Source organism: Peromyscus californicus, unplaced genomic scaffold (assembly GCF_007827085.1).
Source record: "Peromyscus californicus insignis strain IS unplaced genomic scaffold, ASM782708v3 Scaffold_19__1_contigs__length_69161282, whole genome shotgun sequence".
Taxonomy (NCBI): domain Eukaryota; kingdom Metazoa; phylum Chordata; class Mammalia; order Rodentia; family Cricetidae; genus Peromyscus; species Peromyscus californicus.
In genome coordinates this window covers 9858541-9883129 of record NW_026294491.1, presented here as the reverse complement: position 1 = coordinate 9883129, position 24589 = coordinate 9858541, and the positions used below count along the sequence as shown (strand labels likewise).

Here is a 24589-nt window from a genome sequence, read left to right as displayed (position 1 = left end):
GGTAGGCAGGCATCCTCACCTCTGCCTGCTGGCCTCCATGGTGGCAGCCTCTACGTTCTGCCTCTCCCTCCCCACCACGATGCACTGCACCCTCTGCAGCGGCGGCGGGCAAAGCAAGTCCTCTCCCTCAGGCTGCCCGTGCCAGGTGTTGTCATGGCGCCAGAGAGGCCGACTGGTGCAGTGGTCGCTCAGGGCGGGAGGAGGAAGAAGGGGGACGTGACAGGGGCAGCCACTGAGTCCTGGAACTTCCATTTCCGACGATGAGAACTGTGGAACTAGCGTGTGTCAGCTGCCCACAGCGCTGCTCTGTCTGTAACAGCCGGAGTCCACGGGTTCCTTACTCTTCAAAATCTGTAGCAGACAAGATTAAAACAATGGAAACTTTGATTAACGGGACGCACCCACGCCAGCCACACCTCTGTGTTCCATGGCCCAGGGGAGGGCACTGGTGCCAGTGTTGGGAGCCGTTGACCCACACACCCCAGGAGGAAGGGGCTCCGAACACTGTGCTCTCCACCACAGCTCTTGGAGAGGCCTGGCCCGCCACATCCCAGGGATACCCTTGAGCCAAGTGCCCCGGCATCTTGCCAGGACAACACAGACTCTGGCCGGCTCCCAACAGCTCCTGAGCCCTCCAAGGCCCCATCTACCCCAGCTGCCATCGATTCTGGACAGTGTTTATGGTGTAGTGAGATGGATTCACCCTCTGGGGCGGCCTGCAGGGATTTAATGAGCAGACATCAGACTCAAGAAGGATGTAGAGAGGGCTGGGGACTAGATAAGCACCCAGCCCTTCCCCTGGGTGATGGGGCTGATTCAACAGCTATAATGGGGACCTCCAGCCTCAGCCAGCTGTGCCCCCTCAGCACACACGCAGGCTGTCCTACCAAGCTTGGGGCCAAAGACTAAAGTTTTGGTATAGAGCAGTAGCTGGCCTGACCCTTAGCTTGGTATCTGCTGTGATTGACTGCTTAAAGTCTGGACATATGGTGGTGTAGACAGCCTGCAGGCCACCCACTGTCTCTGGACCTCCACTCTCAGGAGATGAGCCAATACACTGCCTATGGGTGTCTATTCAGACCCTTGAAGGGGCCTGGGACAGCACTGTTGGCATCCAGGAGACACAGAATCCTAAACCTAGGCTAGCCCAGAACCTGTTTTTTCCTGGCAAGTGGGCTGTCCATGTGGCTATTGAACGGGATGATCTCAGAGCCTGTCAGTTCCCATGCCCTGGCTCCTGCCACCATGCCTATTCTCATAGGCAGGGACCACACAGGGCTGCCCCATCCAGGTGGGGCTTAGTTAAGCCACCAGTGTCCAGGCCTCTCCCCCACCTTGGTCTCCACCAGCTGGCAGGGCCTAGACTTCCAAGGAGCTTCTCCCCACAGTGAGACTGCTCCCTGGCCTGTCTACACTGTCACCTCTTGATATGAAACACCCAGGGACACCACCCATCTAGGAAATGAAGTGGACATCATGAGATTGGGCATGGTGATGGAGCCCCAGATTTTCACACTGGCTCAGCTTCTTAGGATTCTCAGGCAGTAGGAGACAGAAGGAGCCACCTAAAGGGATGGACCCTCTACCCTGGCCACTCACAGACCAGTCCCACTGTGTCTAGGGGAAGTCTGGGAGTCATGTTGGAGTCACTGAAAACCCTGGGTCAGAAAACCTGTGTGACTCTGGGTTTCAGTTCATACAAAAGCCTCAGCTGAGACGCAGCAGAAACCAACAGTCCATTAGTGTCCGCCCTCTGTCTGTGGACTGATGTCTTTTCCAGTGTATCCCATCAATAGGATTGTCTTTATGTAGCCTGGGGAGTCTGGCTTCTTCCACTCAAAAAGGCTGCAGTCCCAGCACATGGGAAGCTGAGGCAGGAGGATCACAAGAACAAGGCCAGCCTGGGCTACACACCAAGACAAAAGGAACGGAGGATGTGTAAGGAGATCTGGCACGTAGGCAGGGAGCATCTCTCGCTCTTGGTGGATTGCTCCGCTGTGCAGGGCACAGCTGACTTTGGAGCCCAGGCAGTGAGATCATTCTGCTCTGTGCCAGTCCTCACATGTTCCCAGCCAACCTCTTGGCATTCCAGGTGGGAGATGGTGTCTCCTTTAGCGAACAGTCATTGGTAATGGGACCACAGGCCTCTGGGGCTAGTTCTGACTGACGCATTTGGGCCTGGCTGTTGACTGACGTGAGCTAACAGCTCTGGGTAGGTTTCTATACTGTCTTGAGAACTTGCTTTCAGTTGTTTGTTTTTTCCCCCCATTATTAATGATCAGGGTAAGCAGTCTGGGCAAGTCAAAGGCCAAGCTTCCCTATGTATAAACATGAAGTCAATTCCCACTAAGCCTCCACCAGAAGTACTCTGAGGTAACCACAGGCTAACTAGGCAGAGTGATGTGGGCCTCAAAGGCCCGGGGGACTTCAGAGCAAAGGGCTATGACTGCCTAGTGACATATGCCGCGCTCTTCTCCTGACACCCTGCAGCATGTGGACACCCCCACCCACAGCCTCCCTTCTGCCAGGCCAGATTCTTCTTCCATAGGCACTGGTGCTCATCTGCCCACTTGCAGGGCCTGGCTGGGCCCGGCCCCTGCTCTGAAGATTTGGGGTAGGTATAGGTCCCTGAGAACCTGCATGGAGCATGGCGGGGAGGTACCCAACTGACTAACACTAGCTGACCTCAGCTGTGCAGCCCAGGGCACTGAGCTCCTAGGTTATTACGGCACAGACTGAAGTCGGTGCGCTGCAGCCCTGAGATTTCTCTGGAATGGGTGGAGGAACTTCTGTGTCTGGCTCAGGCAAGACCTATATGCAACCCTCCTCTGGGACATGTGGTGACAGAATCTGAGCTTGCTCTACACGGGGTGAATGAAGGACACATGGGCGGAGGCGGCAGCTAGGAAGGCACCCAGCTGGAACATTCTGCGGCCATCTAAGCCACCTCAACTTGACCTTTCTGGGGCCTTATGTAAGCACCCCTCACTGGTCTGAATGATCCCGCTTCATTGGGATCCTGAGCGTTGGACATGAGTGCTGCTGGCTGTGGATGCGGTTTCACAGGTTGATGCATTCTCCTGCCGGGCCATCCTGCTCTACCCAGGAGTAAGTGATTAGGTGATTCTGAGCCTAGTGCCCCTTCCGCCTCGCAGGAGCTAAGGCACGGGGCTTCTAAGGACAGCGTGTCAGCCTATGTTTAGCTCCAGGCAGGGGGTTGGGATGCTCTTGGGCCCTGCTGAATCTCCTGACAGCCTCCACAACACACCATACCTGCTAGCAGGGATAGCCTCACCGGAGCATCTCTCTCACAGGGTTTTTGCTCACTGTCAACTCCCGTTCAAGGGCGCTCAGAGCCTGTTCTACCTGCCCTGTGGAATGGAAGCTCAGCAGCCCAGCACATCTGGGTATCTAGAACCCCAGGGCCCCCAAGGCCAGCCCGGGCTCCTACACTGTATTAAAAAGAAGCTATATATATATATTCAGGGATGCAAGAGGCATCAGGGCCGCTCACAGCCTCCTCCAAGGTGTGTTAAAAATGGAATTGCAGCGGCACCTCACCCTCTGTGCACCAACAAGGCTGGCAAAGCAGGCTAAAAATACCAGGTGTTTCTCCTAGAGGCGTTGGAGTCAGGCTTGCGCTAACACCCCTCACCCCTCCTGTACTGCAAGAGGCTAGGGCTGCAGAGCCAACGGGCCCCGGATCTCAGCTCTCCCAGGCTGCTAGAGACTGCGTGAAACCCTGTCTCGCGGCCAGAGGCTGCAGGTACGACACACCCACACCCCTACTTCATGTCCAGTGCTGCTGGAATGGGCTAAGTGCGGGCAGCAAGGGGCCCCTTCTAGGGATTTTTTTTTCTGCCTCAATCCAGAGCCCCTGTGGGAAACTTCTCCATGTGTACGTGGATATCCTTGTCCAGTGAAAGAGGCAAGCAGGTGAAGGATGAAGTGGTAGGAGGAGACATCACCCCGAAGGGTCCTCTGAGCATGCTGACCCTCAGGGGGGCTCTTGATCTCCTCACCCTGTGGTCATACAAGGGTCTCCACATACTCACGGCTCCTTGAGGCTCCTGGAAGATGTGACTTGGCAAAAGACCAGGAGGCCCAGAGCAGGGGTTGTGGGTTCAGGCCAGCTGAGGTCTGGGCCAGCCCTGCTCCCACCTTCCACCATGACGGCTGTCCAGGCAGGATGCCCTACAGGGACATGCAGCTGGGGGCACCATGTCTAGCCAACCTCACCCTCTGTAGAACTTTCCCCCAGGATTCTTAGCCTCAGAATGGGAACTTGAGTTTGGACCCTTCACTCAGCTTCTCCGTGAGGATGTCCTTCCACAGAGCAGGACTGGAACCTGTCAACTCCTGTTCCCCATCTCTTACCTGCCAGGAGCTGCAAGCCTCCACAGACACAGACCGGGAACCACAAGCCACTTGTTGGGTCAGCTGGTCATGGGCAAAGCAGAGGGAAAGAAATCAAACCCAGAATCGCTGTGCACAGTGGTTTCCCCAAGTCTCTGCAGCCAGCTGAAGTTCATAAGCCAATCAACTTTTCTGCAGGAAATTCTAAGAACCCTTCTGCGCTTCTGAGTTATTACTATTCTCGAGGCTCTACCAGCATGCTCCCAGTGGGGTGAGCCAGGGAGGAAGCCACAGAACCTTCTCTAGGGTGGGGTCCCTTACTCCCCACATAAGAGCTTGGCTTGGAGGAGTTTTCCCTTTGGCCAGCTGTTTCTAGGGCGGGGCCCATGGTCCCAACGCATTGCCCAGGCCTCTACTGGAGCCTTCTGGTCTCATGGTATCCCTCGAGGCATTGCTAAGTGCTCAGGCTGAAGCAGTAATTAAGGGTTAGTCATTCCTGGGGTCACAAGACACCCCTGTTTGCTCTTTCCTCTGAGCCTTGGAAAACAGTCTGGCTTCTAGCCCCTGCCATGAAAGCCTAGCAGAGCCTGAGGCCCTTGTATGCAGACAGCAGTGTGCAGGATGCTGTTTCCTGGGGCCTCTACATGCAAAGCTACCTCCTACATGCTGGATGCCCAGCCAGTCCCCTCACTCAGCTGGGTCCAGAGTATGATCCCAGCATCATCTTGTTCTCCCCCTTTGTGAGATGGGCTGCTCACACTGGGTGTTTCCAGAAAATGAATTGTGATCTGGCTTCTTAGAACTGTGTCTGCCCACACAGGCTCTCCTGGGCCAGCCTGAGTCCCAGAGAGCTGTACCACCACCGATGAGGAAGCACAGGTTTCTCCAGCTCCACTCCCAGGCTGGAATCTGGAAAATCTCCTCAGAGGGCAGATCACTGCAAAGCTTCAGGGTGCCCTAACTGGCTGCAGAACCTTAGGCTGGCCCTAAGCAAATAAATACACACGTGGCCCAAGAGGTCAAGTTCAAGGAGACAGGCAAACCAGGCATGATGGCACAGAGCCGTAACCCAGCACTTGGGAGGCTGAGGCAAGAGGGTGAGTGAGACCATGTCAAAAAGAACAAACCCATCCTATACACACTCAGAGGCAAATCACACACACACACACACACACACACACACACACACACACACACACACACACATACACACACACACACACACACCCCTACTCACCAGAAACTCCCACGCTGTCTCATACTTACATTCAAGGGCAGGCCCCCCATCTCAGCACCAGAGCACATTCATAGAAATAGTGAACAGAAATGTCATTTCTGATGAAGTCTACCCCTAGGATTCCTGCTTTATACGCGCACACAACCTTCTTATAGCTGATGCTCTCATGCATGACAGCTGTCCTCAAACATTTTTTTATTCTTCTGGTAGCTCTCCTCATCCCTCACAGTCCATGGCCATCCAAGAGCTGGGACTGGTGACAGGCAGGCAGGGAACGGGGCGCGGGGGGGGGGGGTTATGGGGGGAGCAGGAGGCAGGGTTATTATATACAGCTGAATAAGGAAGCAGGTTTAGCTAACCTCAGTAGGAACAGACTCTCTAGGAGAGCAGTCTCCAGGCTGTAAATATCTGCGGGGAGAAAGCTACAGCGGACATTTTCTGCACACAGACCAGAGGAAGGCTTCGCCATGTCTCTGAGCTTCTCACACTGAAGGTTTTGCCACTCCCATAGGTTTGAGACACAGGAGTCTGTCATGGTTTAAATGAGAACAGCCCCCATAGGCTCAGCTATTTTAATGTGTGGCTCCCAACTGATGGACTGTTTAGGAAGGTTTAGGAGGTGTGGCCTTGTTGGAGGAGTGTGTCACTGGAGTGGGCCTTAAGATTTCAAAAGTCCACACAAGGCCCAGTGGCTCCCCACTGCCGTGTGTCTGTCTCTCTGTCTCTGCCTCTTCCTGTCTCCCTCTGCCTCTTGCTTGTGGGTCAGACGTAAAGCAATCAGCTACTGCTCCAGCACCATGCCTGCCTGCTGCCATGCTCCCTGCCATGTTGGTCAGGAAACTCACTCTCTGAAACTGTAAGCAAGCCCCCAATGGAATACTGCCTATTATAAGTTGACTTTCTATTATAAGTTGCCTTGGTCATGGTGTCTCCTCACAGCAATACAGTAGTTACTAAGACAGGGTGCTTGACATAGCCATGCTTATGCCAAAAACACACATTCATTCAGGACTTCACTCGTACCCTCCTACCTGGCACCAACTAGAACCATGGTACTGCCCCAAACAGACATCCTTCAAAATGGTGAGTGAACTGCCCCATAAGTTCTAAGGCCAGTATGTTCAGCTCAGGTGCTTGCCAGACACCCAGGTAGTATCAGCTGAAGGCCCAATGGGCTGGCAGGCTGCATGCAGGATGGTTCCCTCTCAAGGCCAGCAGGAAGGCCTCACCCTGCCATCTGCCCCCAGTGCTGCCCTAGACTCCAGCCTGGAGTTTCACAACCTCATAAGTGGCAGTTGCACGTGCCTGCCATTGGTCACAGACACATTTGGCCAAATGGAGACCTCCATTTGCATGGGAGCAGGTACCAGTAGGATGGGGAGCTATCTTGGAGGACAGCTACACCCAGCTTTGGCCACCACTGGGGTCCTAAGGTCTTGTTCCAGTAGACCAAGGAAGGGAGCCTCTCCCTCCCTGATCAGCCACTCGGAGACTTAACCTTTGGCCAGAGGCTGTGACCCTCAGGAATGGGGCCAGGGAAACACCTGCGTCCTTTCCCTGGGCCCTTAGGAAGGAAGGATGGAGAAAAACACCCGTATCCTCATGGCAGACCGACTCACTGAGGAGAAACTTGTGACAGGTGCCTTGGCTTCCAGCAGGGATAGGGTGGGCAGTGCCCCACAGGGGCAGAGGGAGGTGGGTCACCAACTCCACGCCAGATATGCCCATGGGACTGCATGGCTCTAGGCAGGTAGGAAGAGTGACCTTTTTGTGCCTCAGTTTCCCCATTTTTCAAAACGGGCCACATGGGCACCTGGCAGTGGTACTGGGGGAAGAGGAAGAGTCTGAGGTCAGCCTGGCCAGCAGCAAGGGTGCTGGCCTTGTGCCCGCACTGACTTCACAGCCCTGCCCTTGTCGTCAAGTACACAGCCCACTGTGGATTTCCTTCCCCTCAGCTGGAGGCGCAGCGCTGGCACGGGACACGGAGGCACGCCGCCGTCGTGAGCCAAGATGACGCGCACATTTTTCTAGGTGTGTATAGTGGAAACAAAACCAAAATATTAGCACAAGGCTAAGTTTGTTTTACAGCTGCAGTGATCTATGGCGGTACTTGTTCGACTCTGTCTAAACAGCTTGCCCTGCGCTCCCAGCCACTGCCAGCTTCCTGCCCACTGTCCCCTGGGGCTCCAAGGATAACTAACCTGTTGAGCTGACATCCAGAAGACAGAATCTCCTCAACAACAGATCATCCTAGCTATGTCCAGGACCCCCAAGCTCTATTTCCCTCCTACACGGCTTGGTATGGAAAAACCCAAGTTAGGTCTGCCACACTTAGGGTCTTCCGGTCTCCAGGGTTGGAGTAGGGCTCAAGGGTGCCCTGGCCTCTGAACATCTGATGGTTCTGGTCCCCTCTCCGGGCTAGAATAAGAGGCAGGGGCTCCTGACTCTCCGTAGCACAGCCCCAGCATCAGCCTCCCTGGACACCGACTTCGGTCCACAGGTCTCACTGAACCAACTCAGCCCCTCAGACACTTGAGTTCCGGGCTGCGAACTTCTTCCTAAACCCAAGGGAAGCCTCTTGGCTAGGAGAAGCTGCTCTGGGGACAGCAATGGCAGTGCTCCACAGCACTGTCACCCTCCCAGGAACTCAGCCTAGAAAGAGGCGAGAAGCAGGCAGCCATCTGTGCGTGGGAGCTGAGCTCACAGGGCCAGTGACTGACAGGTGTTGACAGACAGCCATCGACAGACAACTTGAAGCCGGTTTCCCAAGTTAACGCCATCCCCCATCCCACCTTGAGAGAAGCACTCATCTTACAGCAGAAACACCGAAATGTCACATGGCTCAGGGAGAGCAAAGAGCTTCAGCAGAAAGGTAGGAGGGCCGGCGGTGTCTTTGGGGGAGACGTGGCCAGCGAGTGTAGAGTGCTCAAGGGACAGCTAAGGTTGGTTCATTACACTGGGTGAATGCTCCTACACGGTACTGAGCTACGATGACCACTCAAACCTCTCACCGCCCACACTTGGTGTGACTGTCACACCCCACTTGCCCATGCACTCTGCTAACAGCTGGCACCAGTGACCATCCTAGCAGCTATGGCTTGTTCCTCAGGCGCTGTCATCTTATTTCATGAGAGTGTTTTTCACTGAGACTTGAGGCTCACCAACTAAGAAAGGTTGTCTGGCCAGTGAACCCCAGAGATCTGCTCAGCTCTGCCTCCCCAGCACGGAGATTACAAATGCACACCCAGTTTTTTTTTTTTAATTTATTCTTCTTTCATATATTACATCCTGACAGCAATTTCCCCTCCCTCCTCTCCTCCCAGTACCCACCCCCAAACCACTCCTTCTCAGAAAAGGACAGGCCTCCCATGGATATCAATCGAACATGGCACATCAAGTTGCAGTAAGACTAAGAGGCACTTCCCCTCATAGTAAGGCCGGATGAGGCAACCCAGTATGAGGAAAAGGGCCCCAAAAGCCAACAAAAGAGTCAGAGACAGCCCCTGTTCCCACTGTTAGGAGTCCCACAAGAGGGCCAAGCCAGGGGTTGGGGATTTAACTCAGTGGTAGAGTGCTTACCTAGCAAGCGCAAGGCCCTGGGTCCAATCCTCAGGTCCAAAAAAAAAAAAGAGGACCAAGCCACACAACTGTCATATAAATGCAGAGCTCCTAGGTCGGTCCCATGCAGGCTCTCTGGGTGTCGGTTCAGTCTCTGTGATGCCCTATGAGCCCAGGTTAGTTGATTCTGTGGGTTTTCTTGTCATGTCCTTGATCCCTCTGGCTCTGAAAATCCTTCCTCCTCCTGTACACCCAGTTGTTTTTTTTTTGTTTTTTTTGTTTTTTTTTTTTTTTTTTTGGTTTTTCGAGACAGGGTTTCTCTGTGTAGCTTTGCGCCTTTCCTGGGACTCACTTGGTAGCCCAGGCTGGCCTCGAACTCACAGAGATCCGCCTGGCTCTGCCTCCTGAGTGCTGGGATTAAAGGCGTGCGCCACCACCGCCCGGCCAGTTTTTTTTTTTTTTTTAAATGGGTTCTGGGGCTCAAATCGGGTCCTTGTGCTTGTATGGCAAGCTCATTAGTGACTGAGCATGTCCAGCCCATAGTCCACATTTTCTTGACAGTGGCTTTCGTGAACACTGTGGCAGGAAGTAAGCATAGCTGCTGTCTTAGTTGTGTTTCTAGTGCTGAGATAAACCAGGACCAAAAGCAGCTCAGGGAGGGAAGGGTTTATTTCAGTCTACAGTTCCACATCACAGCCCATCACTGAGGGAAGTCGGGGCAGGAGCCTGGAGACAAGAACTAATGCAGAGTCCATGGATAAGTATTGCTTATTGGCTTGCTCCTCATGGCTTTCTCAGTCTGCTTTCTTATAGCTCCTGGGACCACCAGACTCAAGATGGCACTGTCTACAATGTGCTGCTGTTTGTTCCCTCCCACGTCAATCAAGAAAATGTACCACAGGCTGGCCCACAGGAGACATTTTCTCAACTGAAGTTCCCTCATCTCAGATAACTCCAGCGTGTATCGAGTTGACATAAAAAAAACCCCAGCACATCTGCATAGGTGTCTCTCTGCCTTTAGGTCTACGCCCAGGAGTGGCACAGCTGGATCTTACGGCTCTACTTTTATTTAGGTTTTTTGTTTGCTTTGAGGAATTTGCAACTGACTTCCATAGTGGCTAGACATCTTCCCCAGCATGCACGTTTGTTTTGCTGTATGGGGTCTTGAACCCAGGGCCTCAGGCATGCTAGGCTAGTACTACACCACTGACTTACATCCCAGGCCACAGTTTCTTGATGCTAGCTGCTGTGACAGACAGATGGAACCCTGCTCACTAAGAATGACAAACACACTTCATGTATTTATCTATCACTTCTTCTGAGGACTCTTCTGTAGTTCATTGTCCATTGGTTGATCCCATCACTCCTTGGTGTTTGATATTTTCATTTAGATATATAGCTTCTCACTGCTATTCTTGGACTATTCCAGGGTCATGAGCAGAGCAAATACCACTACAAGCGCAGTCCTCTTCTGAAAGCTGCTCCATGTGCCTCTACCTTGAAGAGTTTTCTGTGCATTTCCTTTAGCAGTCTCACTGTTTGGGATCTTACATCACTGGTACAGGGTATGACATGGGAGTCTAGCTTCTGTCTTCTACATGTGGACAGCCAGCTTTCCTGACACTAGTCTGCTGAAGAGGCTGTCTCTTCCGCAGGAAGTTTTTGGAATGTGTGTAGAGAATTAGGTGGCTGTAGCTGTCTGGGTTCAGTTCATTGGTTTACATGTCTGTATCTATGTCAGGACCACGCTGTTTTTGTATGATGGCTCTGCAGTATAAGTTGAAATTAGGTATTGCTCTTTTTGCTCAGGATTGCTTTGGCTGTCTGGGGTCTTTTGTTAAGAATGTCATTTTTAAAGGATTGCATTAAATCTATAGATTGATTTGAGCAAAACAACCATTTTTACAATATTAATTCTGCCAATCCACGAGCATAGGAGATCTTCCCATCTTCCAGGGGCTTCATCAATTTCTCTGTCCCATGTTTTATGGTTTTAATTATTAACATCTTTCACTCCTTTGTTTGTTTTCATAGGTGGGTTTGGGTTTTTTAAATATTAAAAGAAATGTAATTATCTGTACGTGTGTGTCAGGAGGTCTGTGCATGTGTGAGTACAGGCGCTCATGGAATCCAGAAGAAGGCATCGGATCCCTTAGAGCTAGAGGTAAAGGCAGTTGTGAGTTGCCCAATGTGGGTGCTGGGAACTGATCTCGTCCTCTGCAAGAGCAGTATGTGCTCCTGACCACTGAGCCATCTCTGCAGCTTCTGCACATAGTCTTTATCAGCTGAAGACTGCTACTTCTAGTCTTAGTTCCTTCGGGGCTTTTATCATGAAAGGATGTTGAGCCAACTTTCTGCTGTCTCCAAGTAACAAAAGACACCCACAGGCTGGGAGTCAAAGGATGGAAAACAATCTACCAGGTGAGCAGAGACAGGAGACAAGCTGGCTTAGCTCTCCCGATATCTGATAAAGTAGATTTCAAATCAAAATTAGTAAGACGAGATAAAGAAGGCCGCCACATATTAATAAAGAAAACAATTCATCTAAGACATAACAATTATAAATACATATGCACCAAATGCTGGAGCTCCCTATATCATAAAAGAAAATACTAGTGGACTTAAAAGATCAGATTGGTCCTAATACAATAACCACTGTCATCTTAAATAGGTTATCCAAACTGAAAATCAGCAGAGGACAATAGACGAAATGGAGGGCCCTACCCATCAGAAACAATACACATTCTTGTCAGCCATCCATAAAACTAAAGTCAACCACATTCTAGGCCACGGATTGACTCTTACCAAATACAAAAGAATTTAAATAATCACTTGTGTTTTATCAGCTCATGGTGCAATAAAAATAGAAATCAACAGCCAAAAAAACAAAGGAGACAACACAAACACATGGAGAATGAACAATACACTCTTGGGCAACCAATGGGTCGCTGAAGAAAACGGGGGAAATTAAAAGTTACTAGAATCAAATGAAAACACACGCACAATTTTCCAGAACCACCGGGACTACTGTGGGGAGGTTCTAAGAGGAAGTTTGTAGCTATGAGTGACTTAAAAAAAATCTTTTTAATCAGCACACTCTCAAATAAATAACCCAATGATGCACTTCGAGGTCCTAGAAAAACAAGATCAGTTCAAACCCAAAAGCTGCTGACAGTAAGAAACAATAAAGATCTAGGCAGAAATAAATGAGATGGAGACAAATTCAACACAATCCCCCTCAAAATCTCAATGACAATCATCCCAGCACTAGAAAAACAGTCCCACATTTCATGCAGAAGCAGAAGAGGCTCTTACATAGGTTTAGCAAAACTTAGCAGAAAGCGATACTGAAGGGAGCACGATAACTGATCTCAGACTATACACCAGCCCCATAGTAATACAAACGGCGTGGTACTCGCCTGTTTCTATTCCTATCGTTGGGAGAAAATACCCTGACAAAGTCAACTGAAGGGAAGATAGGCTTACTCTAGCTCACATTTCCAGGGTATGGTCCATCGGCAATGCTGCAGGAGCTTAAGATAGCTGCTGTTCCTACATACATTATGGAGCAGAGTGAGGTGAATGCATGCTGCTATTCACCTGGAGAGGGGAAATGGGTGTGGGGATGAGAACAGGAGCTAAAAAATCCAATTAAAAAACATTTAAAGAATATTAGGTAGAAGCAAGAAGAACAATAACATAAAAAATGATTTAATAAAGTAAAAAGACTAAGAAACAGTTAATCAGGCTTCTGTGAAGTCAGGACCAGGATGGTGGTTCCGTATGGTGACCCAGCATAAGACATGGGTGGATCTGGTTGGTGCGGTTCAGTTAGGCTAGTGTGGCCTATGCATGAATAAGGAGCTGGGCTCTTCAGAACCCAGGGGTCCAGGTGGTTCAGAGCAGGACAGGGTGTGATCAGGATGTGATCAGTGAGGACAGGGTTTTCAGTTTCTGAGGTGAGAAGACCTGGCAATGGTAGGGTCCAGCCTCAGGGGACCCCCAGCCCGAGACTGGAATACAGTACAAAGCCTATGCCTTTTCTGTCAGCAAGAAGCCATAAGTTCATAAATATCACCTCTCTGCTCAGTCCTGACCAGGCACAAACCCCAGGGAGTCTCTGCACCCCAGAAATGTCCAACAGGAACAAGAGGATGCAGGTCAGGTCACACACGAGTGGGGAGGATCCAGAGGAGTGCCAGCAAACGATGCAGGCGGGAGGGGATCCCCTGTGCTCGGCTGGCGACTCTGGGAACACACAGCCCTGCAGTGGACGGGAAATTAATAACCCACTCACTCTGCCAACAGGAAAAAATAATAACAGAACACATGATTTTCTCGACAGGCCCCAGAGCAGAATTCAATGAAAGTCCACATCTCTGTGTGACAAAAATGCTCTGCAATTAGGAATAACAGGTTTCATCACTCTTCTGATGGAGGACAGGTTTAAAAGCACACGCCTACAAGGTACCTGGGAGAGTGTGCGGGTTTGCCCTAAGAAGACACACATACTCATTCACATGCAAATGCACCACACATGTTGCACATACCACATGGCTCTGTCCTGCACACACACACACACACACACACACACACACACACACACACACACACACACCGTCATTTAGGTAGCTGCTGACAGGTTGTCACCCTGAGGATTCCAGAAAGCCTCAAGACTTCACGTTGGGTTAATGCCCAACATTTGGATGAGGCAGGAACGTCTGAAGGGGAAAAGAGGAAAGACAGTGAAGGAAGCCTGGTCCTGGGTCAAGAAGCCTCAGTCAGTGCACACGACCTTCATGAGAACAGCCAGCAGTGTCCTGGCTTGGCTTCCGTGAAGAATACTGGCTGGCTGTTTTCCCGCAGCCAGCTCCAGACACAGCAGTCATAGTAATGAACAGTGATTCAGAGGGATCTGACAGACATGAGGCCCTCTTGGACATCCTGGTGACTCTGCTCCACATGTCGGTCCACTGTCCGCTGCTAGCATATGCCTCCCAGGTGATCTTCCTGTACTTTATGCCTGGATGATCAGAGCCCAGGGACTTTGAGCCACATTTACTGTAAAAAGACATTTCACCACAGAGAGCCCTTGTCCCCCAGAAATGCAGGACACAGAGGTAGAGGCACTGGTCTTGAAAGGTGTCTGCGTCCTCAGGGGTTCGGGGACACTCTTGGTGGGGGGGAGGGAGAACAAGGGACCCACATAGCCAGAAAGGGGTGCACAGATCTACTGCCAGGATGAAGTAGCCTTGGAGGACTTCAGGAGGCTAAGGAAGCTAGATAGTGTCCCTGTAGTCAAAGGGATGGCCTGACAGGCCCTCACAGGGACACCTCAGCAATGCACATGAATGCCTAGCATTGGAAGAGGCCTAGAATCAGGCTGCAGACCTTTGAGAATTGGGGGGCCACCTAAACACTGCTGAGCAGAGGCCTGGGCCCAGGCTGCCCCATTGCAGACCAATTCCTGCCCTGTTCCTCAGGAGACGGGCCTGGGTAGACACGAACCTCTCTCAGAGCTCAGCTGCAGGCCTCAGGGCTGAGAACAGAGGACTCCCAACCCAAGTCACCCAACTGCTGGTCACACTCACCATCCTGAGTCCCTCCTGAATCCATGTCTCACTCTGGACATTCATCCCTAGTGAGACTATGTAGTATTGGAGTCTGGGACCCTGGCTGTTGGCAGGTCCAACCAGTGGTCCTGGCAGTCCCAGCAGGGGCCCTGAAGGTACTGCTCACTGGGTTCTTTGCTATCCCCACAACCTGTTGGGCACGACTGTGGCTGGTATCCCTGGGGCCCAGGGAACTGAGCGATAGACCCAGACTGGATGCTGGCGATTCTGGTGTCTCTGCACTACAAAGGGGGACATCTGGGCCCTGGAGCCACACCAGGTCCCAGAGTGACTGATGCCGACCAGCAGCAATGATCAATGGGATTGGGGCTTCCAAGACACCCCCACAAGTGCCGCCTTCTGCAGGCCTAAGATGGCATCCCCACCCCACCTCTGGGAGCTCTGAGAGTCGGAGTAAGTCCAGTGGTCTCTGGCTGAGCAGCAGGGACAGTGAGCAGCTGAGTCCTTGCTAGAGGCTGGGACGTCTAAATGGAACCATCTTCCCTGTGCCCCACTCAGGGTGCCTTGTGGCCTCTACAGCCAGAAACTTAGCAGACGGAGGAGACACTGGGGTCTCAGGGAGCCCATGGTGGGGTGGCTTGAATTAGCCCTGGGTACCCATATCAACTCCTCCAGCACAGCCTACCCTAATCCAGTAATCCTGGCTAGCGGTGCCATGGTCAGGGTCCCCAGACCAGCCCTGACCTCCAGGTTCCACACCGGGCCAGAACCCCAAGATAGGAGAGCTCGACCTGCCCAGGACAAGGGCAGGGATTCCTCTTACCCACATCAGGAAGCCTTGGAGCTGCCTGGCAGTCTTTGAGCACCCAAGAATGGAGACACAAGTAGAGAGATTCCTGCCAAGGAGTACCAGAAGTCAGGCCTGGATCCGCTTTGACAAACTGCATCTGTGTCTCAGAGGCCATCCTGGGCCCTCACGATGGACCACTTGTTCCTCCAGACTGGCAGGCATCTCATGGGGTGAGGGATGCTCTGGAACAACCGTTAAGACACCCCCATTCCAGGGACATGAGCCCCAGAGCATCGGGCTTCAAGGTTCCGAAGGGTTAGAGCAGTTCCCCATTCGTCCCCTGGCCCCTTGGACATTGCTTGTGCGGCCTGGTGTCTGCTGTGTGGCCCTTGGCTCCGGTCACCTTCAGCTAGTCTCTCTTGTCACCGGAACAACTTGCCTTTGGACGTCTGCCCTTCAGTCTGGGGCAAGAGGGGACAGAGTTCCACAGACAGATGGGCATTCTCCCCACAGCTTCTAGGACGGCCCAGTGACAGCCACTGTTCCTGCTGGACACTTCCTGCCCACTTGCCCAGCCGGTCTGTGAGCTCAGCAGATGTAAAACACGTCTTGCCAGGGACCAGCTCCCTCACTAGAGCTAAGTTAGACCAGAGACTGTGCGAGGACAGTGGGTGTGGACAGCTTCTGAGGATGTCCCACACTCAGATGGGTTGTGGCCACCAAGTAAGACTTGGGGCTGTAGTCTGGACCTCCTGACCACCAGGTGGGTTGGGAAGTATAGGATGTAGGCCTGGTTAGTCAAGGCCAGGTACCCTGGGCCCCTAACCTCACCCCCTAGCCAGAGTTCCCTGAGCTCTCCACTCCCAGCCATGGTTTCTTCTTCCACCTGACTCTACCACACTGTACCTGAGGCATCTTTCACCCCACCCCCTCATTTCCCATGACATCAGCAAGCACAGGCATCAGGTGGGGTGTCCCTGAAGGCTGTTTAAAACCCACAAGTTGGCCGGGCGGTGGTGGCGCACGCCTTTAATCCCAGCACTCTGGAGGCAGAGCCAGGCAGATCTCTGTGAGTTCGAGGCCAGCCTGGGCTACCAAGTGAGTTCCAGGAAAGGCGCAAAACTACACAGAGAAACCCTGTCTCGAAAAACCAAAAAAAAAAAAAATAAATAAATAAAAATAAATAAATAAATAAAACCCACAAGTCAGGAAACCAGGTCCCTGTTGTGGACATGGACCTGGCCAGTGTCCGTCTTCTGAGTTATGGGTTGGTGACCATCAGTGCCCTTGGCTCATGGGAACAGTCCCTTCCTGGCATCTAGAATGTGACTTACCTCCGGGATGATGATTAGAGTCCCCTGAGCACCGGCAGGCCCAGGCCCACAGTCTCCTGGTTGTCTGTGGCCAAGGACAAGTCATATGGTAGGCTGGGTACCTTCTCTCCAAAGCAGAGGGCAGGGTGGTTGGTCTCTGCAGGTAGGACTTCCTTCTTCTTGGCTCTCCCAGTTACCCAGCCTCCCCCAATCTGGGAAGCATATGTAGGCCAGCCTTGGCCAGTGCAGAGCAAGTGGATCTCTGGGAAAGCCATTGCAAAGGAACAATGTAACGTTTCTTGTTCCCCTTACCATTTTCCTTCTGCCGGGTTCCTGCCTGCCTAGAAAGAAGGTGAATATGATCGCCGGGGCTTTTGCATCTGTGTTAGCATGCCATGCATGGAGCTGACATCTCGGCCTGTGGGCGACAGTGGGCAACCCTCCAAATTTCTCATTGATAGGAGACCACACTGCACTTGAGGCACCAGATTTATGTGTGGGTTTCAAGCAGCTTGTACCAAAGGCTGGTAGCTGACCAATGGCATCTCATGCTTCCTTGCAATTCCTGAATGGATGACATCTCAGTCTGTTTGCAATTCAAATACCATGGGCCAGTGTCCTGTCCCTAGGCAGCCTAGGGTGTGCCCCCGATCCTCTGGAAAGAAGAGCACAGGGCCCAGGCTCTGGGGTCTCAGGGCAGCTACTCAGCCTCCCCCTTCAAGATTTCCTCTGTATCTCCCAGAATGCTCTGTGTTCTTCCTGCTTCCTGAAGGGCTTGTTCACACCCAGAAAACACGGAGAAGGGCTGTCCACAGGTGAGGCCAGGCAGATAGTGGAATGAATGGGACAGAGTTTAGAGGGGACTCTGCAGAGGAGGAGCAGGCCCTGAGGACAGGTAGGACTACAGGAGCTGGTGGCTGAACTACAGGGCATGTGCGGATCCACTCCAAAGGGAGGATGGAAGCTGCTCCTTCCGACAGGCCCAACCTCCGGCTGAGCTCCCGACGGGAATCCAGAAGCCAAGAATACTAGTAGTAAGGACCACCGGGTGTGGGAGGGGCTCTGCTAGCCAGAAACTTCACTCAGGAACCTCTCCCGAGGCTTCCTTGTTCTGAGAACCCTGCTATCACACAGCATATAGCCACTTCCTGGGGGAGGACAGGGGACTCAGAGTCCCAGCATGCGACATACGTGGCAAGTGAATCCAATTACTCAACCCAAGGCCTCAAAGTTGAGTACTGCTTCAAAACACCCAAGGGAGCCTAGACATGTATTACTCACCCCGTCCTCGGCTGTCGTAACTGGGGACAGGGTCCACACCACCTCCAGACAGTAGCCTGTCTATAGACTGAGGGTAGAGAAGAGCAGGGGCCTGCTGCTCCTGATTGATTAACCAGCTCCCCACGCACACTCACCCATCACTGTCTTCAAGGAGGACAACGATTGGTAACCTCCTCCCCACTAGACTAGAACGAGGTCCCTAAGACAGCTTCAGACACTGACACAGATGTTTCCTGCAGCCTGTATGCTTGAGTATCTATACCTGCGAGTGTGCACCCAGTGTGGGTACGGTGTGAGCCGGCACATGTGGACCCCGCGCACGCGTGGTGTGACCGCACCTGTGTGTGGAGCTGTCCGACCTCTGGCCCTGCAGTAGGCTGGACTGCTGTAGAGGGCCGGCTGCCCGGTCTGCCTGAGGGCCAGCGCTGTCCCCGTGACATCAAGGGCTTTGCGACTCGTGCCTCCCACACACCTGAACCGTAGGTATCAGGTCGAGTAAGGACTTGGAGAGCTGGAGGAGAGGGCAGTCCCCGGCCGAGAAGCAGGGAGCTCAGCACTCAGGCTGGGTGGGTCAGGAGGGAGGCTCTCCCCACAGACCTCAGTTTCCCCCTGCTGTGGCCTTCTCTTTCAGATAGTCTGGACTGCAGGGACAAGGAGGCCACTTGTACTCCACAGGCATGGCAGACACTCCTTGGCCTTTGAGTCTGTGAGACTATGAAGAAAATTTTAGATTCGGAAATACAATTGTCAATTTTTAAAAAATGGTTTACTAGAAATGGTTAACTTTCAGTGTTGTAGCATTCTTAATCCTGAGGCGGATTGAATCCATACTAAGATGGCCTTATAGCTGTTCTAGCCCACATTAGGTTCGGAAGAAAAACACTTTAAACTGGGGCTCTACTTAAAATAAGGTAGGCGGGGGCTGAAGAGATGGCTCAGTGGTGAGGAGCACTGGCTGATCTTACAGAGGACCTGTTCAATTCCCAGCACCCACAGGGCGGCTCCCAACCATCCGTAACTCTAGTTCCAGGGAATCTGACACCCTCTTCTGAACTCCACAGGCACCAAGCATACTATAGTTGTTGTTGTTGTTGAGACAGGGTCTTGCTGTGTAGCCCAGGCTGGCCTCAAACTTGTGGCAAACCCCCTGCCTCAGCTTACCGAGCGTTGGGATCACAGGTGTGTCCCACATGACTCCATATACCCAACTACATCTGCAATGACTCCATTTCCAAATTTGCCCACTCTTGACTCTTTCGGGAGTACCAAGTTTCTCAGGACACTGGTCTTGGCATCTGGCACCTGGGTTCTAGCATTTCGTGAGCAGTCTGTGGAACCCCACTGGGTTGGGAGGTGAGGTGACCGTGATACTGGAGAGCCAGGGGCCTGAGGGAGTGATCTAGCAGCCTGAGGGTGCAGCTGAGGCCAGGGCCTCCATCTGCTGCACGCTGTACATACACCTATACAGTGTACCCTTTGTTTCATACTAGCTGTTTCTTTTCCCACGGGCTGGAAGCCATGGACAGTGGGTAGAGGGCACTTTATGTGCCCTGTCATTAGATGAATGAATGATGGAATAAATGGGTGGCGGGCGCTTCACCTTTCAAACTGCCCACAGCCTCCCTCTGCTCAGGAGCCCCCCTTTTCTGCTGCCAGGGCCACGGTAACCTAGACCTCATTTGGTTATGTTAGGTGAAGGACGAGACTCCAGGAGGCCTGACCTGAATGGAGGGTGCTGGGATGTGTGAGACACAGGCATATTCGTGACTCCCAGGCTGTGCAGCAGCCCAGGGCCGACACCCCACAGGCTTCTGTGCTGCCTAGAAGCCAAGTGTTGAATAAACACCAGGCACATTTCTTCTGGAATGTTCCCTGAACAGCGATAACATCACCCTGAGACACTGGGAAGAGCTGGCTGCTGCCCAGGCCTTGTCTATACGTGGCTTCTGAACACGGCCTGGCGGCTGTGGGCAGGGAGGGCCCCAGCCTCCCGGTTCTCAGACACCCCCGTGGCCTGTTTCCAGGGAGCACTATCAGCGTGTGCTTCCAGGATGTTGTAGAGCCAGCTGGCTGTGGCGATATCAGGCCCAGGCCGGCCTCCACATCCTCTTTGAAGTCTCTCTTGTGTCTGGCCTGAGCCCTAGCCCTGAGACCACCTACCTCATTTTTTTTTTTAAACATGTATTTTTATTTTATGTGGATGGGTGTTTTGCTTGTATGTATGTCTGTGGATCACGTGTGTGCCACCATGTGCTTGTACCAGGGCTGCCTCCTGCTGTCTCCTGTTCCCACTGTCTGATTGCCTCGACCTTTCCTTGGTGGCAGCCCAGCGTATCCTGGGCAGAGTGTGGCTGGAGAAGCCAGGCTCCACCTCAGGGAGGGAAGGACCAAGGCACTGCTGTGCCCCAGGGTCATTTCATCCACTATGTAACTTTCAAATCAGCACAAAAGCCAGGGAACTGTACATTTTCACAGAAATGTATTGCCATGTAATTCATTCTATAAAGATTAGGAAATAAAAAAACCCAGCAAACTCCCATCATCGACGCAGAGAGCTGCTTTCTTGGGATCTGCCTCCTGTGTCCATCCATGACCATGCTTTGGCTGAAGTGAAACGGCACTAATAGCCGATAGACCCCGAGTGCCCACGGGGTCTAGCCTCTGGCCAGCTGAGCGCAGCTCTGCTCTTATACACACGCTTATCTCAGGCCACTTTTCTGCAGCGATTCCGAGGTAGTCCCAGCAATGCCCGATGTCCTCTTGACTCCTCTCCTGCTCAGTCCACGTAAGTGTCCTCTGCTGGGCTGGCCCTGACCTGCTGCACCTGCCCTGTACAGGATGCTGGCCTGTGGAATGCTCTCCCGAGTAGGACCCTGAAGGGTGGTCCTAGGTTCCGCGGCAGGCATCATGAAAAGGTGCTAGCCATGGCAAAACTGGAGTCATTTCAAGTCGCAGCACAGAAACCTCAGTACAGAGAGCGTGATGAAGATGGGAAGCCTTCTAAGTCGTACCAGCCACACTGGATGGCACTCACACCACAGGTGGGTTTAGGCACACACGGTTTCTCTTAATGAGAACCTATTTCCCCCAGCAAGGCAGCCCCAGTGTCTCAGTAGATGGCTGAAATGGCCTCTGATAAAGGGAACTTGAGTCTGTGTCCAGGCCTGGTCACTTTTTGTTTAAATTTATTTGGTTTTTTTAGACAAGGCTTCTCTGCGTAGCCCTGGCTGTCTAGAACTTGCTCTGCAAACCAGGCTGGCCTTGAACTCAGAAATCTGCCTGCCTCTGCCACACCCAGCTTAGGCCTATTCACTCTTACCCACTTCCATTCACCAAGTGACCTATGATTCTACACCAGGACTGGGGCCTCATCTGTTCTGCCCAGACAAAGGGCCCAGGCTCCACTGCTGCCGACTCCCCATCATGGGAGCTGGGAACCTATGAGGATGGGGCCTGAGCATTTGGGTCCCCCTGTAAAAGGCTAGGGACCACCTGGGGGGCATGAGGAGTCACATCAGCACCCCCCAGATGTAAGCTGGGTCAGTTGGGTGACGGGACCTGTGGGTGTTGCGCTCCCCTTTCACATCCTGAGAAGCCACTAATGCCTGACCCAAGTCCACTTTTCCACCCAGCCACGTGATAATGGAGCTAGGCCTGTTCTATCTCCAGGCAGGACCACCTGCCTCCCTGGTCACAGCAGTAAACGGCAGCAAGAAGCCTGGGCTGAGAGAGGCCAAAGCCACAAGAAGGTGTGGCCTGGATGAAGGCAGATGATGTGAGGGACAAGGTGGCCAGCTGGGGTGCCCCGCTGTGACCAGGATCCCAAACAGAGCTGGGGAGGAGTGCCGAGGTCTCGGGGATGGAGCTACTTGACAGGTTTCGTTTCACACTGGTGCAGACCCTGCAAATCCTCACATGACCAGCCACTCCAACTCTGCCCCCCTAGCTGGGGACCCTGGATTTGTTCTGCAGAGGACCAGGACAGCTGTCCCAGGGTCAGCTCAGCCTTGGAAATGCAGGAGCAGCTGGCTCCAAGTGAAGGGAAGCCACAGAAGGGCTCCAGGCCACGGAAGCCACAGTCCATAAGTCACTTTATTTGTCCTCACCAGCAGCTCTTCCTTCCCCCTCCCTAGGTCTCAAGGCTGGTTAGGCAGCCACGCAGGTACAGGACAGGGTTCAAGAGCTGCCGGCACCTCTACCCACACGTGAGTCCTCTGGATCTCATGGCACGCACTGTCCTGGTCAGAGCTGTTTGCCACCTTCCAGCTGCATCTGGTGGGCCAGTTGTCGCCCGATGGCCAGCAGGGGACTGGCTCTGTAGGATGGGCTGGCCAGCAGCTCCCGAAACCGAGTCCTTTCTTCCTCACTGAAAGAATGGAAAGCAGAAGTCACCCGGGGAGAAGAAGAACCCCCAGGATGCACATGACAGGCCCAGGCCTAAGGCTTGAGCAGACAGCAGGGGCCCAGAGTAAGCATAAGTACAGTGCCAGGGCCTCCAGAGGCAAGGGCACGCGGGCTGCTGAGTGAGCATCAACCACGGGTGGGGTCACCCTCCCGGTAGGTCTAAGAGGGATTTGCTAAGGGCTGCTGCCAAGGCAGAGGCTGACAAACAGGGAGCAGTGGCAGCTCACATGCCCTGAAGACAGCCTTATATAAGAGGTGCCTTTCCCCCCAAATAGCCCAAAATAGATGCGCACAGAGAGCTCTGAGCGGCGGTGAGACAGAGACAGCTATGGACACAGGCAGCTCCAGGGTCTAGGGCCTTAGTGATCCTCATCTCTCAGACATGCAAGAGCCTTGGCTGTCAAGTCCCCCCATCCTTTCTCTCCCCTCTCCCCCAGCATGGCCTCCTTCAGTAGAGCCTGGAGACACCAGCCTGTGCTGCTTCCGAATGCAATGCCCGTCAACAGACAAGGTGTGGTGGTTTGAATGAAAATGGCCCCATAGGCTCATGTCTGAATTTCTGGTGGAATAATCTGGGAAAGTGGAACTTGGAACTACCTGGGAAAGATTAGGTGTGGCCTTGCTGGAGGAGGCATGTCACTGGGGGTGGGCTTTGAGGTTTCAAAAACCCACACCAGGCTCAGTCTCTTTTTCTCTACCTGCTGCCTGTGGATCAAGATGTAAAGCTCCCAGCTGCTGTCCTAGCACCATGCCTGTCTGCTCCCCACTTTGATGATGGTGGACTAAGTCTCTAAAACTGTAAGCAAGCCCCCAGTTAGACGCTTCCTTTTATGAGCTGCCTTGGTCATGATGTCTCTTCAAAGCACTAGCAGAGTGATTAAGACAGATGGATGCTGGTGTGCAGCAACAGAAGAAGCTGTAGGGATGCGGCACATCTGGCAGGCAGAGCTACTGCTCGTCCCAGCCATGGTGCAGAGGGAGCTGCCCTGGTCCAGGCTAGCCTACAGCAGAGGCACGGGAAACAGTGACTGCCAGAGAGCAGACACTCAGACGGATGCTTGCCTGGCAGGAGCTGTCTATACTAGCTGCCTTCAGACAAAGCTGTTGAGAAAGATGTATGTTCACAAGAGAGGGAAACAAGAACAACACACACAAGCCCAAAAGAGTCAAGTGAAGATAGATTTAGGGGTAAGGAAGAGATGAGGACACCTGAAATGGAGCTCTGAGGCTGAGACCTGGGAGTTAGTCCACAGGACAGGAATGGGGCTAGCGGGGCCTACTGCCTGGCTCTGGAATTCTAGCTGCTCAGAAGGCTGACACAAGAGGATAGCAACTGCAAGGCCTGCCTTGGTCAGAGAGAGCGAGTTCAAGACTAGCCTGGGTAACTTAATAAGAACCTCCCTCAAAAACAAGAGTCGGGCAGTGGTGGTGCACACCTTTAATCCCAGCACTGGGAAGCAGAGCCAGGCGGATCTCTGTGAGTTCAAGGCCAGCCTGGTCTACAGAGTGAGTTCCAGAGTAGCCAAGGCTACACAGAGAAAAACCCTGCCTCAAAAAATGAAAACAAACAAACAAACAAAACAAACCCCCCAAAAACCAAACAAACACGGGAAACAGGATGTATCTCAGCTGTAGCGCTTAGTATGTACGAGGCTCTGGGTACAATTCCCAGTCCTGGGAAGAGGGGTGAGGCTGTAAAATTCAATACAAATTTCCCAAACCAAGAGTAATCTTTAAAAGACTTTAACCTATACACTGAGAGGGCACAAAGAGCTTCAGGAAAAACTGACAGAACACTCAACACCACTAAATAACAGAGATACTATATAGACAAGGAAAAACATCATTCTGGAAACAAAAACAAAACAAAACAAATAAACAACAACAACAAAAAATCGATGTGTGAGTGTGAGATTGAAACTGCCTCAGAGTCCCCCAAAGCCAGCACACCACTGCAGCCAAGTCTGCAGAAGCTAAAAAATCGGAGCCAAGAATCCCATGGCCAAGCTCACATCTTAGAACAATGTCAGTCACCAACAGGACAATCCTGCTAATTTAGGGACAAGGTGTGGGGGAT

At 52.6% G+C, this 24589-nt stretch overlaps 1 protein-coding gene across 2 annotated transcripts in view; it reads right to left on the bottom strand.

Annotated features, from left to right (window-relative positions):
• Positions 1-20570: 20570 nt before the first annotated feature.
• Slx9 (SLX9 ribosome biogenesis factor) overlaps positions 20571-24589 on the bottom strand; it is a 33200-nt gene continuing 29181 nt past the window's right edge. For both annotated transcript variants that reach the window (XM_052744592.1, XM_052744591.1), the window contains exon 6: positions 20571-22474. In XM_052744592.1, coding sequence (XP_052600552.1) covers positions 22351-22474 — 124 coding nt within the window. In that variant the 3' untranslated portion in view covers positions 20571-22350. The remainder of the gene's footprint in view (positions 22475-24589) is intronic.